Source organism: Pituophis catenifer, unplaced genomic scaffold (genome assembly GCF_029215685.1).
Source record: "Pituophis catenifer annectens isolate HBS135680 unplaced genomic scaffold, rPitCat1.0.hap2 SCAF_1, whole genome shotgun sequence".
Lineage (NCBI taxonomy): Eukaryota > Metazoa > Chordata > Lepidosauria > Squamata > Colubridae > Pituophis > Pituophis catenifer.
Genome location: NW_027256881.1, coordinates 234,317,038 through 234,330,765, shown reverse-complemented (window position 1 = coordinate 234,330,765; position 13,728 = coordinate 234,317,038). Strand labels below are relative to the sequence as shown.

The following is a 13,728-nucleotide window of genomic DNA, read 5'->3' as shown; positions in this document are numbered from 1 at the left end:
AGAGTTCATGTATTTAAGCACGTCTTCCCTTATTATAATGTGAATAGAGAGGGTCCCCCAGAGCCCATATATCTGACTCTGTATGATTCCTTTCTTTTATTCACATTATTTCTTATTTGCTATAATTCCTACTTTATTCACATCAATGGGACTCTACGCAGCCATTCCATATTCAAATCCCAATAATAATATTCTCTTATAGAGCTATGCACTACATTACCCTCCTATTTGCTTCACCTTCTGACTGCCATACTATACAAAGGGGAATTTCTTGAGCTAAACTAAGAGCCCTGTTATTCAATGAATCAAAAAGTTTAGAAACAGACTGTAAATTCTAGTCCTTCCTCAGGCCTGAATGGAGCCCTAGTCACTTTCTCTCAGCCCTAGGAGGAGGCAAAGGCAAACCACTTATGAAAACATTGCCAAGAAAACTATACCCATTACTGCAGGCAGCCTCAGAAATCCAGACTGCCTTGAAGGGACATATTTAAACGCACCTCAGCTGGGATTACCATAATGTTAAATTAAAATATGGTATAGTTTGGATTACTATCTCTAGTAATAATTTGGATTACTACCTCTTGTGCAAGACCAATTATTGCTGTTTGTAAAACATGATTTATATAGTTTAACATGCTCTGCCAGTTCAGGCAGCTGTGATCTAGTCGATCAGCAAACACAGTCGCCCTGATTCTGTCGCCCCCCAGAGCGCGCAACCCCTGAGCCCCAGACTGTCCTATCCCTTTAAGAGAGCGTTTCTATACGCATAGCTCCCAGCCCGTCCCACCCCAGGCGGAAAAGCGAAGTGAATCTTCCGCGCTTCTGATTCTGGAGGATCGTGTTTAAAAACCGACAACTTTATAGTCTCGCTTCAGTCTGCGAGGACCGTCGCGCTTACAGGACAGCTGGTCACAAAGCGGGAGCGGCCATGGAGGAAGGTACGTCTGTCCCCGTCTCCCCCCACCAGCCCCTTCTGGGTTGGGGAGTATGGAAGGGGATTGAGGGCAACTCCAGGATCTCCCCAGTCATCGCGTCTCTTTCGGGGCTTCTGCTTTTGGTTTTGTCCTTAAAAAGTACAGAAAGTGTATATTGCGCGCGATCCTGCCGTGCCCCCACTTCAGAGCAGCCTTGATCCCGCATTTTAGCCCTTATCTGAAAGGCGCTTTTCCTTCCCTTGTTGCCCGCTGCTCTGTGGAAACGCAGAAGGTATGGGAGCAAGGAGGAAGTACAGCAGGGAGCGTGCTTTGTGGAAAGGAGAAACCCTGCGCTCTCGGGATCCGAGGGCAAGGCTTGCCGTCCCTGTCGGACGCAGAAAGCAGTTCCGACACAGGGGTGCGGACTTGTTGGACTTTCGTTTCCTCTGAATGCTTCCTACAGGCGGCAACATGTACGAAGAGCCGCGGAGGGGCGGGGGACCTCCTGAAGGAGGCGAAATTGATGACGTGATGAATGGACCTGTCCGGAATGGGCCAGAAGTACAGGTAAGAAATACCTTCCTTGCTCAATAACATCCAGGTCCAGGAGCTGGATGAATTTGGCGCGCTCTTTACACCGCCGCCCACCTCGCCAGCTGCGACTCCCGCATCAGAAGCTAAACGAGATGATCTCTAGTTGTGGGTTAGTCGGGGAAGTCATAAAAGCATCCCAAAATAAGACAGTGGAAAATCACTTACACATTGTTGGGAGGAAAATCCACTCACAAGATGGATCTGTCTATGACAGTGATGGCTAACTTTTTTGCCGTCAGGTGCCAAAAGCGGAAGGAGTGCGGGGGGGATCATGCGCATGCGTGCTCACACCCATAATTCAATGCCCCCCTGAGCCACGTGCATGTGCGCGTGACCCCCCCACTCCCCCTGCTTTTGGCATGCGATGGCAAAAAGGTTACTGGTGGGCCTGGTAGGCCTGTTTTTCGGCCTCCCCAGGCTCCAGAGGCTTTCTGGAAAATACCACCTCTGGCTGGCCTCAGAGTGGGGTGGGAATGGAGATTTTGCAATATCCTTCCCCCAGGAGTGGGGAGGGAATCGGGATTTTGCAGTATCCTTCTCCTGCCATGCCCACCAAGCCACACCACACCAAACCCACAGAACCAGTAGTAAAAAAATTTGGATTTCACCACTGCCAACTTGGTGCTCCACGGAGATGTGGGCTTTCAGATTCCATCAGTTGCCAGACTGCAAAAGGTTATTCTGAGGAAATTGTCTTGTGTGAGGTGTGCATTTGTCTGTATATTCCGTTTGTTGTAAATTGTTTACAGAGTTTAAAGAACATAGGTTTTTGGAAGGAAGAAGGGCTAACATGTAACAAGTGATTACCGTTTTCATTCTTATTCTTTCAGAACTAGTGCTGGAAAGATGGAGCCTGCCCACTCTTACCGTGTGTATGTGTGTATGTGTGCATGTATGTATACGAAGTAATATTTTGCAGTATGGCTTTAAACCAGATTTCCACCACATAAATATGCAGTTTCTTACAAGTTGCAACCTTCTTCAATGCCTTTTTCAGGGAAGTGTTTGTGGCATTTTCCCAATGCCACAAACACTTGTTTGTGGCATTGTCATTTTGTAAGCCGCCTTGAGTCCCTCGGGAGAAAGGCGGCATATAAATCGCAATAATAAATAATAAAATAAATAATGCATAAGCTGCAGTATTTTGTCAATTTTTTTTCCATTTTCACCATTTTTACAGAATGATCATTTCTTGCATACATTTAAATACTAGAATGTATTACTTTAAAAGCAACAAAATGAGATAAAGCTACCTCATCCATAGTCCTCTTAACATGTTACCTAAACAATAAAAAAACTTTAAAAAAACAACGGAGTTATTTGCAACCGTTAGGAAACAAATGTACATATATTAGATCTGATGGTGAAATGCCACCTAAGGACTTTTAATTGTCTTAAACGTAAAGTTTTCTCTGCAGCAATGCCATATGCATTCTATTTCATAGAAATGATAAACAACATTTGTTTAAAAATTGAATGAGATAGTGAATAAAATTCAATGAAGCAAAATGATGATTGGGTGTAGCCTTTCTTTGGCATCTGTTTCTGGAGAAGCCATCTGCATGTATTGTAATCATACTAAAAGTTTTACTTATACATACATATGTACATATGTGCTTGTGTATATGCTCCTCAACACTTAAAACTACTTGCATTCATTGCATGTCTTCCCCAAACAGCCTTTCATTGGAGAATAGAACTCTTAGAGTGTTACTGATCTCCTTGGCTGTAATCCTAGCTTTGATTGCAGGTCACCTTCACTCTTTTGTGAAATATGTCTGTCTCCGTGTATCTTAACCACTTCACAGAGCATTTTTCCCAACTCCTTATGATGCTTCTGTCTTCAGCTGGAGGACTTTGTGGGGGCTCATGCAGAATACAATGAAGAAGAAGAAGAACGAAAGTACTTCCGCCGTAAGCGTCTTGGAGTTGTCAAGAACCTTTTGGCAGCCAGCATAGCTGGAATGCTGACCTACGGGGTTTTTCTAGGTAGGTATTGCAGGAGTTACCATTCTCTCCTTCTGCCATATAATTATTTGTTTATTTGTTAATTTATTGTTAGACAAATTTACAAGGCTGTCCATCTACCAGAAGAATCATGAATGGCAAAGAAAAATAAAAGCACAACACAAATATCACAATCAGCTTAAAGAAACAAAAAGGACAGAGTCAAAGCCCCAATAAAAATCTAATACACTTAGATCAAATGCAAGCATGCCAGAGCTCCATTGACATCCCAGCCTCCGTATGGAGAAAAGCCAGTCTTTACTGCCTTCTCTTTTTCATTTTTAGGAGAGTTTTTAAATAATTAAAAAAACAAAGAATATATAAATTAGAAAAAGAGATGCGTTTAAAACAGTATAGATAAAGGAAAAGAGAAAAAGTTAAAGATGTATCTTTTGAACTTCTTTACAGAGATATAAATTTTTATCTTTCTCCCCCTGTAGAATTATATAATTCCCTTCTTTCCATAGTTAACCTAAAAATCCAGATTAAGTCATTAGTCAACCATTAGTCAACCAGAATCATTGGTAACCAGAAATCACTGGTTTAGTTTGTCTGTTTTCAGCAAAAAATCCAATCTTTCGTAAGAGTACTTGTTATTTTGTCCCTGGAGTCAAACACGTCTTCACTGCCTTTTGGAAGGCCAATAGGGTCTGGGCCTTCTGTACTGCAGGGGGAAGGGGAGGCTATTCTGTAAGATAGCACCATGACACAGACCAGCTACATTTTGGCTCTGCGTCTTGGGCCCCACCAAGTGACTAACTACTTCAACAAAGGAACCCAGTTCATGACCATTTTGCTAGATCTAATCTGCATGAGATGCTATTCACAGAGTTTGCTATACTTCTAAGTTAAACAGGAGGGAGATCTGCAGAGAATCAGTCTTGTGCCCAAATAAATTGTTGGGATGTTAGTTTAGGCATTTACTTTTCAGAAATGTAGAGCAATTTGGAAGCATTATTGCCTAGAACTCAGCAATGAAGTGTAGGATCTGTAAGAATCTGTAGCTGGTTTTTGAAATACCAGGAATACATTTGGACGGATATGTTATGCTTTCATTCTATTGTTTCTTTGTTAACTCTGGAACGATAGCTAAGTCTCAGTTGCGATAAGCTTCTTCTTAACAGGATGAAGCACATTAGGATCCTGGAGAAACAAAGTTTATTTTTTGTTTTTTTCTGAGCATCACTGTACACTGTACATTATACACTATACACATCACCCGATCTCATATCCACTAAGCATTTAAGTTTACACAGCTTGGAGGTGAAAAATATGCATACAAAGGATGATATGGGCAAAATACTCACTTGCCTAATAATTGTGCACACGGTGTAGTTCAGTTCGCACATCATGCAGAAACATAACTTGGCTTGCTTGGTATGGGATTGGATGTTGTGAAAACTCAGTCTTTGTGATTTGTAAACCATAATTTGTGGTTTACTGCAATGGAGAAACACAGGGCTGAAGATGGAAGCCTTCTACAGCAGCTGAATGATAGACCAAGGGCAAAAAGGATCAATCCTTGAGTTTCCATGTTGTCTTCCACAGGCCTGCTTCAGATGCAGCTCATCTTGCATTATGATGAGACCTACCGGGAGGTGAAATATAGCAATCTTGGGCTACAGAATATTGATAGCAAAATGCTGCTGGGCATCAGCATCACACCCCTTGCCGCATTTCTCTATACTCCAATATTTATCAGGTAAAGCTCTGCTCTGGATCAATTTTCTTTCTTTTCTTTTTTTTTTCATGTATTGTTTAAACTGTGGTTTTAGAACATTAAAAGCTCTAAACATGCAGAATCCAGGCCCTTCTCTTTATCTTTCCAGATTTTTTGGCACTAAGTGGATGCTGTTCTTGGCAGTGGGCATCTACGCACTTTTTGTCTCCACTAACTACTGGGAGCGCTACTATACTTTGGTACCATCTGCGGTGGCAATTGGGGCTGCCATTGTACCTCTTTGGGCATCTTTGGGCAACTACATCCTCAGGTGAGACTGATTGCAAAGATTGGGCTGAGAAGGAGAAACAAATACTCAGCTACAAGGCTGGCTTTATCATATTTATTCAGCTTTCTGCCAGCTTGATAGGTCTCCTTGGTGGTACTGTTTCCCAGACTGACTTAGGCATTCAGGTTGTTTCACATTCTATAGATGGTGGTAGGGGGAAATGAATCACCAACTCTTTGGATGCTTCTGCTCCATGTAAACAGTTCATGACTGCTCCCATGTGAAGGAGTGGTATACAGTTTAGCTTAGGCTTTACATGGGAAACTACGCATTGTCCTACTAGGCTAACCTCTTTTTCTGCACCTCTATTCCAACAGGATGGCACAAAAATACTATGAATATGTGAACTACAAGCTGGAACATGTCCAGGAGCAGAAACGGGCACCACGTGGTGCCTACAATTCCTACATCATTACCTTTGAGGCTGTCTTCTATGGCTTCTTCTTTGTGAGAACTCTACCAACACAATCTAGTGGGTTTGGGGGAGGAAGAGATGGTAGATAGCGCCCTATGCTGTCCTCCCTTGTCAACTGGGAAACGATAGCTCTATTGCTAAACTCAATATTTCCGAAAGGTCCTTTGTGTGGCTTTTAATTTCCTTTTCTCCCACCACTAATGAAGCTGACAGCTTCTTCCATTCCTGTTTTCCAGTTGAGCTTTGTCTATGCCCAGTTTCCCATGTTTTTCTTCTTGAAGAACTATCTCTTTGAGCTGAACCACACACTTTATGACGTCAAGAATTGTGGTGAGTAGCTAGGAGGGCTATTATAATTTGGCCAGACTGATACATAATTGGCTTTTCCCTTGGAAAGTCATAATCACTTGTAGCTCTATGTTACACTCTTCTCCGCTGCTTGTCTAGCTGGGGCCTCTATTTACCGTAATCCAAGATCTCTCTCTTTTCTAGGGACTGCAAGCCATGGGATCCTCATTGGGTTCAACACCACAGTTCTCCAGAAATTGCCTCGCAGCAGTGAGCTCATCATAGTGGAGAGTGTGCTGATGGGAGTAGCCTTCCTCTCCATGCTTATGGTATGTACTGCAAATATTTATTTATTTATTTAATAGATTTATATGGCCACCCAACTTCCACATGGTGACTTCAGGTGGTGTACAGCATCAATAATAGTGGTTGGCTAACTTTTTATTTTTAGATAGTGAAATTGCCTTCTATAAAACAGCCTCATTCCCATCTGGAATAATCAAAAGTGTTGGTTGAACAAAAAAACATGTTTTGTATAGGTTAGCAACTTCTGATCCCCAAGGCATTACACACCTGCAGGAGGATATATGTAAACATGGAAACTTCCACTACATGCAGCTATGCTGCTGCACCATGACAAAAATAGCTAGGTTGTAAATTGTCCCCTAATATATTAATCTATACAGGTGGTAGTCCTTCACTTATGACAGTTCATTTAGTGATCATTAAAATTACAAGGGCACTGAAAAATGTGACTTATGACCGTTTTTCACACTTACAACCTTTGCAGCATCCCCATGATTATATGATCAAAATTCAAATACTTGGCAACTGGTTCATATTTATGACCATTGCTGTGCCCCAAGGTCACGTGATCACCTTTTGCGACTTTCTGACAAGCAAAGTCAATGCAGAAGCCAGATTCACTTAACAACCAGGTTACTAACTGCAGTGATTCACTTAACTGTGGTAAGAAAGGTCTAAAATGGGGCAAAATTCACTTAACAAATTTCTCACTTAGCAACAGAAATTTTGGGCTCAGCTGTGGTCATAAATCGAAGACTACCTGTATTACAGTTGTAAAGATAAGCAGAAATAATCTATTTCTCTATTTTGCTTAAAAAAGGATGGAATTAAACCTGAGGATAGGCCTACCATTGAAAATGCTAGCCCCGTTTTGGGTGCGTTCATTCTGTGATCTCTATTATTTAGGCAGATTTATTCAATACGAGCGACATGATCTAAAATGTGTTTCCCTGATCCAAATCATTTGCTTTCACTGATATGGGGAAAGTGGGAGAAAGTCAAGAGACCTACTTATTCCCTGTCCTTGTCATCCCCCAATGGCCTTTTGTTTCCACAGGTGTTGTTTCTTTGTGGCTCTGCTTATCGCCCCACAGAGGAGATTGACCTGCGTAACATTGGATGGGGCAACATCTTCCAGCTCCCTTTCAAGCACATGCGAGATTATCGTCTGCGCTGCCTCCTCCTCTTCTTCATCTACAGTGGCTTTGAAGTGCTCTTCCTTTGCACTGGCTTTACTTTGGTATGTGTAAGCTTCTCAGATAGGAGGGACTGAGCACACAATGAGGTCTGTAAACTGAAGGTTTCTTTCCTTATCTGTCACAGAACTATGGTGTCTGTTCTATCGGCCTGGAACACATGGCTTATATTCTCACTGCTTATGGAATCTCATCTGCTCTTGGCTCTACTCTGGCGCTAACTATGCTGAGGCTGCCTCGTCAAGTTCCCCTCCTTACTGGAGCTTCTATTCACGCCATCATCTTGATTGCCCTCTTCTGCTGGGAGCCTCAACCCAAAAATTTAGCTGAAGCACCCATAATCTACCTAGTGGCTGCTTTCTGGGGCCTTGGCAGTGCCCTCAACAAGACAGGGCTCAGCAGTAAGTAAATAATATTGCTCTGTGTCACAGGTTCCTCTCCTGGAACAAACAGATCTTTGCTCCTGTTCTGCTCCAAATCAAATGTCTAACCTTGGTACTTGCTGGGCTCTCTGTGCAGCAGGAAGTACATCAAGGCAAACTGAATAATAAAAGCAATTTCCTCATTATGATGTACCACATGGTGATTAGTTGAATATTGCTTAAAATTAGCATAACATTTTATTTATTTATTTATTTATTTATTTATTTATTTATTTATTTATTTATTTATTTATTTATTTATTTATTTTATTTCTATACCGCCCTTCTCCCGAAGGACTCAGGGCGGTGTACAGCCTAATTCAAAACACAAAGACGGACAGAGTTTAAAAATAATTAAAATTATTAAATAATAGGCCCAATTTATAAAACCCCAAATTTAAAATCCCATTTAAAACCAATTAAAATCTTTACATTGATAGCCCAGCCTGGCGGAATAACATGGTTTTGAGGGCACAGCGAAATTGGAGATTGGAAATCTTACGCATTTCTGGGAGCAGTTCATTCCAAAGAGCAGGGGCTCCCACAGAGAAGGCCCTCCCCCTGGGTGTTGCCAGCCGACATAATTTGGCCGATGGCACCCTGAGGAGACCCTCTCTGTGGGAGCGAACTGGCCGGTGAGAGGCTACTGGTGGCAGAAGACGGTCTCGAAGGTATCCAGGTCCAATGCCATGGAGCGTTTTAAAGGTGGTAACCAACACATTGAATCGCACCCAGAAGACCACATTAAGTTTTTGAACTCTTTCTCACCCAAACATCTTCACTAACAGAGATAGATAGATCCTTTATCAGTAGTTTGCACCTTGGGGTGCTTTCTTGTTAGCCAGGTCCCCCCCCCCTCCGTCTCTAACTTTCCAGCCAGCTCGGGTTGGATTACTGATGGGAGTAAAAAAAAAAAGAGAGTGAGAGAAAGGAAAAAACTCAGTCTCACAATTCTGATGATGTACCACTCTTTTCTTGTAGCACTTCTGGGGATGCTTTACGAAGACAAAGAACGGCAGGACTTCATCTTCACCATCTACCATTGGTGGCAAGCCTGTGCCATGTTTGTTGTTTATTGCTGGTCTGATATGCCTATGAAGGTGAGTGAGGAAGCCGGGCACAAGAGAGAATTCTGTAGGTCAAAGGATAGAGCGCATTCTTTTATTCTTTGGTAAAATGCAGATAAGATATAAAGTGGGAAAGGAGGAGAATTTCCCCAGTCTAGTGTGAACCTGACCTGAGAAGAGTGAAGTAATGAGGAAACCATTAAGGCGAAACTGACAGAAAATATTACTCTGCCTGAGAAAGAAAAAAGCATTAGAAAGAAACTCAACTTTACCTTGATTATATTTGCATTCCTTCACACTTGGCAATAAAAGAGAAAAACTCTAAAGCAAGGCAAGATATTTTGTGCAACTTTGAATCTTCCCTTCCTCCTAGACAAGGTTCAGGACAAAGTAAAGGAGCACCTGAATTTTGCTGTTTGGTAACTAACAGAGGCTTTTCCTTCCAGGCTAAATTATCCATCGTGCTTATTACTTTGGTTGCTGCCGTGTTTTCCTACATATGGATGGAACGTAAGATATCCCAGAGTGTTCCCCACCGTCTCCCTAAAATTCCCAAGCCTCGCCACAAACTGCGAGGTTACCGCTACCTAGAGGAGGACAACTCTGATGCAACTGATTCAGAGGAGGAAAAGGAAGAGGGCGAGCAGAGGGAGGCGGAGGCAGAAGGCAATGAACTTGATGGCTCACCACACTGCCCTCGGCGGAGGAAACAACATGCCTATGGGGAGGCCTTTGGGGAAGAAGTTGGGGATATCAGGGGGTAGTTCCTGCTTTGCTTTCACTGTGACCCTAACAATATGTGCCAAAGACTATGAATCTCAAGTGCCTTAGATTTCAACTTCCTGCTACATCACTAATGTTTTCTTCTTGGGATTGGTCCTGTAATGTTTTAACTTGGCCTTGGAAAGACTGTGTGAATTACATCCTTGGATTGGTTTTCAAGTTTAGTAAATCTGGGTCCATGTTTTAGTCTGAAGAATGGGTCATTTGAGTGCTTCTGAGCTTGGTTGTTTCCTTGCATATGTTTCATTATCCAAACTAGGTAACATGATCAGTGTAGCAGGGAGTGAGATTTGCTCTCATTTTATATTCTAATGGCTTGCCCTGTCAGTGTTGGTCGGAGTGAGATTTGCTGGGTCATTTAAAATGGGTCATTTGTAATAAGTCGATTTTAGGACTTCCCCCTGCTTTGTCCTCGCTCTCTAACAGTGGGAGTTACTAGGTACTCAAGTACAAATTTTCTTGAAACAGCCTTAATGGATTTTGAAAGGTGAGTACTTTCAAAAGTTATTTATGAGAAAATCCTTGGGAAGCAGGGAAGGAAGGAGGGGTATACTGATATTTACTTAACAGGTACTTATGAGGTAACTCTTTGGAAGCAAGAAAGGGAGAGCGATACAATGGCCTTCCTTATAATTTAGATATACAATGATATATACAAAAATATATTAAATCCATTTCTAAGGTGACTGTGTCCATAAGTGAAATAAATAACAAGCTGGAAATGTCAAGTAAACCGTTTAATATTTACATTTAATCCTGGCAATTTAGTACTATCGTAGATATCGTCGGTGGTCACATGACTGCACACCTTAGCAACAGCAGCTCTGGTAGTCCTGGTTACCTAGTTTGCCTAGTCATAGGCAAACACTACTCCTGATCTGCTGTGGTCATCTGGTTTCAACTTCCCCCCACCCATTACCTCCTCCCCATCCCTATCAGCCCCAGCTGACCTTGACCATTTTCCTCCTGCTCCTGGTGAGGCTGTTGCTGGCCATTTGCAAGGCCTTTGTGAGGCCTCGGCAATGCCTTGCATGGCATCAGGGAGGCCTTGCAAAGTCTTGTGGAGGTCCAGTAGCTGCCTTGGCTAGGCATACTTCATCAGCAAGAAGAAGACGACAGCAAAAATCAGCTGGGATAATGTGGAGATGGCAGGGTAGGTGGCAGTGGCAGAGTGCAGGATAGTTAAAAAGGCCAGAGATTGGGAGGGAATAAACAGTTGAGAGTTGAATCAAATGCAGTGGTTGTAAATGCAGCAGGCTGCCAAGCACCCAAATTTTGAGCACGTGATTGCGGGGGCCAGTGGTGAAATCCAATTTTTTTTACTACTGGTTCTGTGGGCGTGGCTTGGTGGGTGTGGTGTGGCTTGGTGGGCGTGGCAGGGGAAGGATATTGCAAAATCTCCATTCCCACCCTACTCAAGAGGAAGGATACTGCAAAATCTCCATTCCCTCCCCACTCCTGGGAGAAGGATACTGCAAAATCCCTATTCCCACCCCATTCTGGGGCCAGCCAGAGGTTGTATTTACCAGTTCTCCGAACTACTCAAAATTTCCGCTACCGGTTCTCCAGAACCTGTCAGAACCTGCTGGATTTCACCCCTGGCGGGGGCACTGCAAAACTATGATACTGGGAGCCAATGGTAATTATCATTTGTTCTGCACCACTATAACTTCAGTCACTGAACAAATGATCGTAAAGCAAAGACTATCTGTAGAGGTTTCCTTTTCCTAGTGAAAAAAATGACTGAGCAGATCTTCTTTTAATACCTTGTAGAGGCAAAGTCAAGATAATTTAGAACTAGGATCTTGTCTCTAAAGTCATTATCATCTTTCCCCCCAACCCCCCCAAAATATAACATGAAATACATACAAACACTGTATATGTATATATATGTAAAAACTCCAGAATCTCAGGATACCAAGGAATACTTAATTATTGCAAAAAACATGGAAAAATATTTAGCATTTTTAATTTTTATAATAAATTTTATGATATTTTGAGTAAAGGCTATGCTGAATCAAAATTGCTTGAATCAAAGATGATGGAATCTGTCTGTAATGGTGTACTAGTTCATTGCCAGAGGCTTAGCTTCTCCGACATCCAATATTCATCCAGTAAAACCATATAGTAACTTATACTGGCAAGGTTATATCCACACTAGAGAAAGTGGAATAGCTTTTATTGGTATGGCATATTCTTTGGACGTATTTTCTAATAGCATCATTTCTAAATTATGAGTGAAATTCCAGTAGTCTTATGATGCTAGAGAGCTGTTCTTTTTCTATGGACAAAATATTTTATCCATAACAGGAAATGATGCCTTCTTCATACAGAGAAGGCCATTACCTTCACATCTATGCCAATTCTTTTTGGTTAAAACCATTATTCCACTAATAATCATTGCTAGTATCTGTATAGCAGAATCTAAAAGTCTTACTAAAACTCTTATGCCCATAATCTTTAACTGGGCGAAATGGTACATCATAGGGCAACAGTTTTTCAACCAAGTACCTCAGATGGACTAGTTTACAGAGTACATCCAAAATCTGGGATCCATGACTCCCATGGAACTGAAATTTGGTGCAAATTTTATAAAATAAAAATTATCATAAAACATATGACATAATTTTTTAAAACACCATAAAACATTTTCTGTGGTCAACTCCTGATGTGCTATACAGTTTGACATGGACTACTTTCAAGGCAGAGATTTCTGAATATATCCTGGAATTTTAAAGAAGTTTTTAACAAACTTTTCAAGTGCATTAGAAACTCTACCAAAGTTGAAGGCATTGAGGAATCTGGTAAGAAAATATTTCTGAAATTATGACCCAACAGGTCATCTACTCACAACTAAAAGACACACAACCTCTATACATAGCAGAATTATTAATTAGAGGCACATCAGAAAGAAACCTGGGAAATTAAGACTGTACACTAGCCATGTGAGGACAAAATCCTGATACATAGAAACGTTACCTTGTCATATAGCAATGTTTTCTAAAGCTTAACCATACTGTTAACAGTAAATACTATATGGGATGCTCAAAAACAATGTTTGCACTTTCAGTGTCCCTAGGTTAGAAAACATAGTTATTTTCTCAGTAATGAAAATGAATGCTTTATTTAAAAAAAAAGGCCAGATAAAAAGACAATACCTCCTTGATAGTAATTATTCTTTAAAAAAAAAATTATCCCATCTTTGACTTCCTAAGTAATTAAAGGCAGTAAATGTACTATTATGCCTTTATTTTCTCCAAAACAGCACTATAAGGTAGGTTGGGCAGCGAAAGTGACTGGCTTAAAGCATCCATGTCATATTACAAGAAGGTCCAGATGTAAATAAAACCCATTTTTTAAACTAAATAAACGAAGCTTTGAATTCAATCAATGGATTAGGGAACTTTCCAAATATAATTGGCAATGGAGCATTGTACATATAAACAGTTTAAAAGGGATACTGTTTTGCACTATAAATGACAAACATTTCCAACTCAGTCAAGCAACTTTAGATTGGAATCTCCTTCTGAAACCTTTTCATTGGGTGTGTGGGGCAACTTTCCTGCTTGTTACAGAATAGCAACAGGAAATGCTTCCTCTGCTGGTTTCTAAGTGTTACTATTCATCAAGCCTCGTTTTTGTTTTTTGTTTTTTTGTGCGTAGAAAAAATCCGATTTAGTTTGTAGAAACAATTGTAAAGCACACCGTTTTTCTCCCTTCCAAACAA

The 13,728-nt window shown here is 41.3% G+C and overlaps 1 protein-coding gene across 1 annotated transcript; it reads left to right on the top strand.

Annotated features, from left to right (window-relative positions):
* The first annotated feature begins 793 nt into the window (after nucleotides 1–793).
* On the top strand, nucleotides 794–10,901 carry UNC93B1 (unc-93 homolog B1, TLR signaling regulator). The gene is made up of 12 exons (XM_070957180.1): nucleotides 794–938; nucleotides 1,378–1,481; nucleotides 3,356–3,497; nucleotides 5,064–5,217; nucleotides 5,345–5,506; nucleotides 5,842–5,971; nucleotides 6,176–6,269; nucleotides 6,432–6,556; nucleotides 7,591–7,773; nucleotides 7,857–8,130; nucleotides 9,133–9,251; nucleotides 9,665–10,901. The coding sequence occupies exons 1-12, from the start codon at nucleotides 929–931 to the stop codon at nucleotides 9,980–9,982; spliced, it is 1,815 nt and encodes a 604-aa protein (XP_070813281.1). The 5' UTR covers nucleotides 794–928; the 3' UTR covers nucleotides 9,983–10,901.
* Nucleotides 10,902–13,728: the final 2,827 nt, after the last annotated feature.

Excerpts from the sequence above, each read along its gene's own strand:
- UNC93B1 (XM_070957180.1), top strand. Across the intron at positions 3,498-5,063 it reads GACCTACGGGGTTTTTCTAG|GCCTGCTTCAGATGCAGCTC; the intron begins GTAGGTATTGCA and ends TGTCTTCCACAG. Across the intron at positions 6,557-7,590 it reads CCTTCCTCTCCATGCTTATG|GTGTTGTTTCTTTGTGGCTC; the intron begins GTATGTACTGCA and ends TTGTTTCCACAG.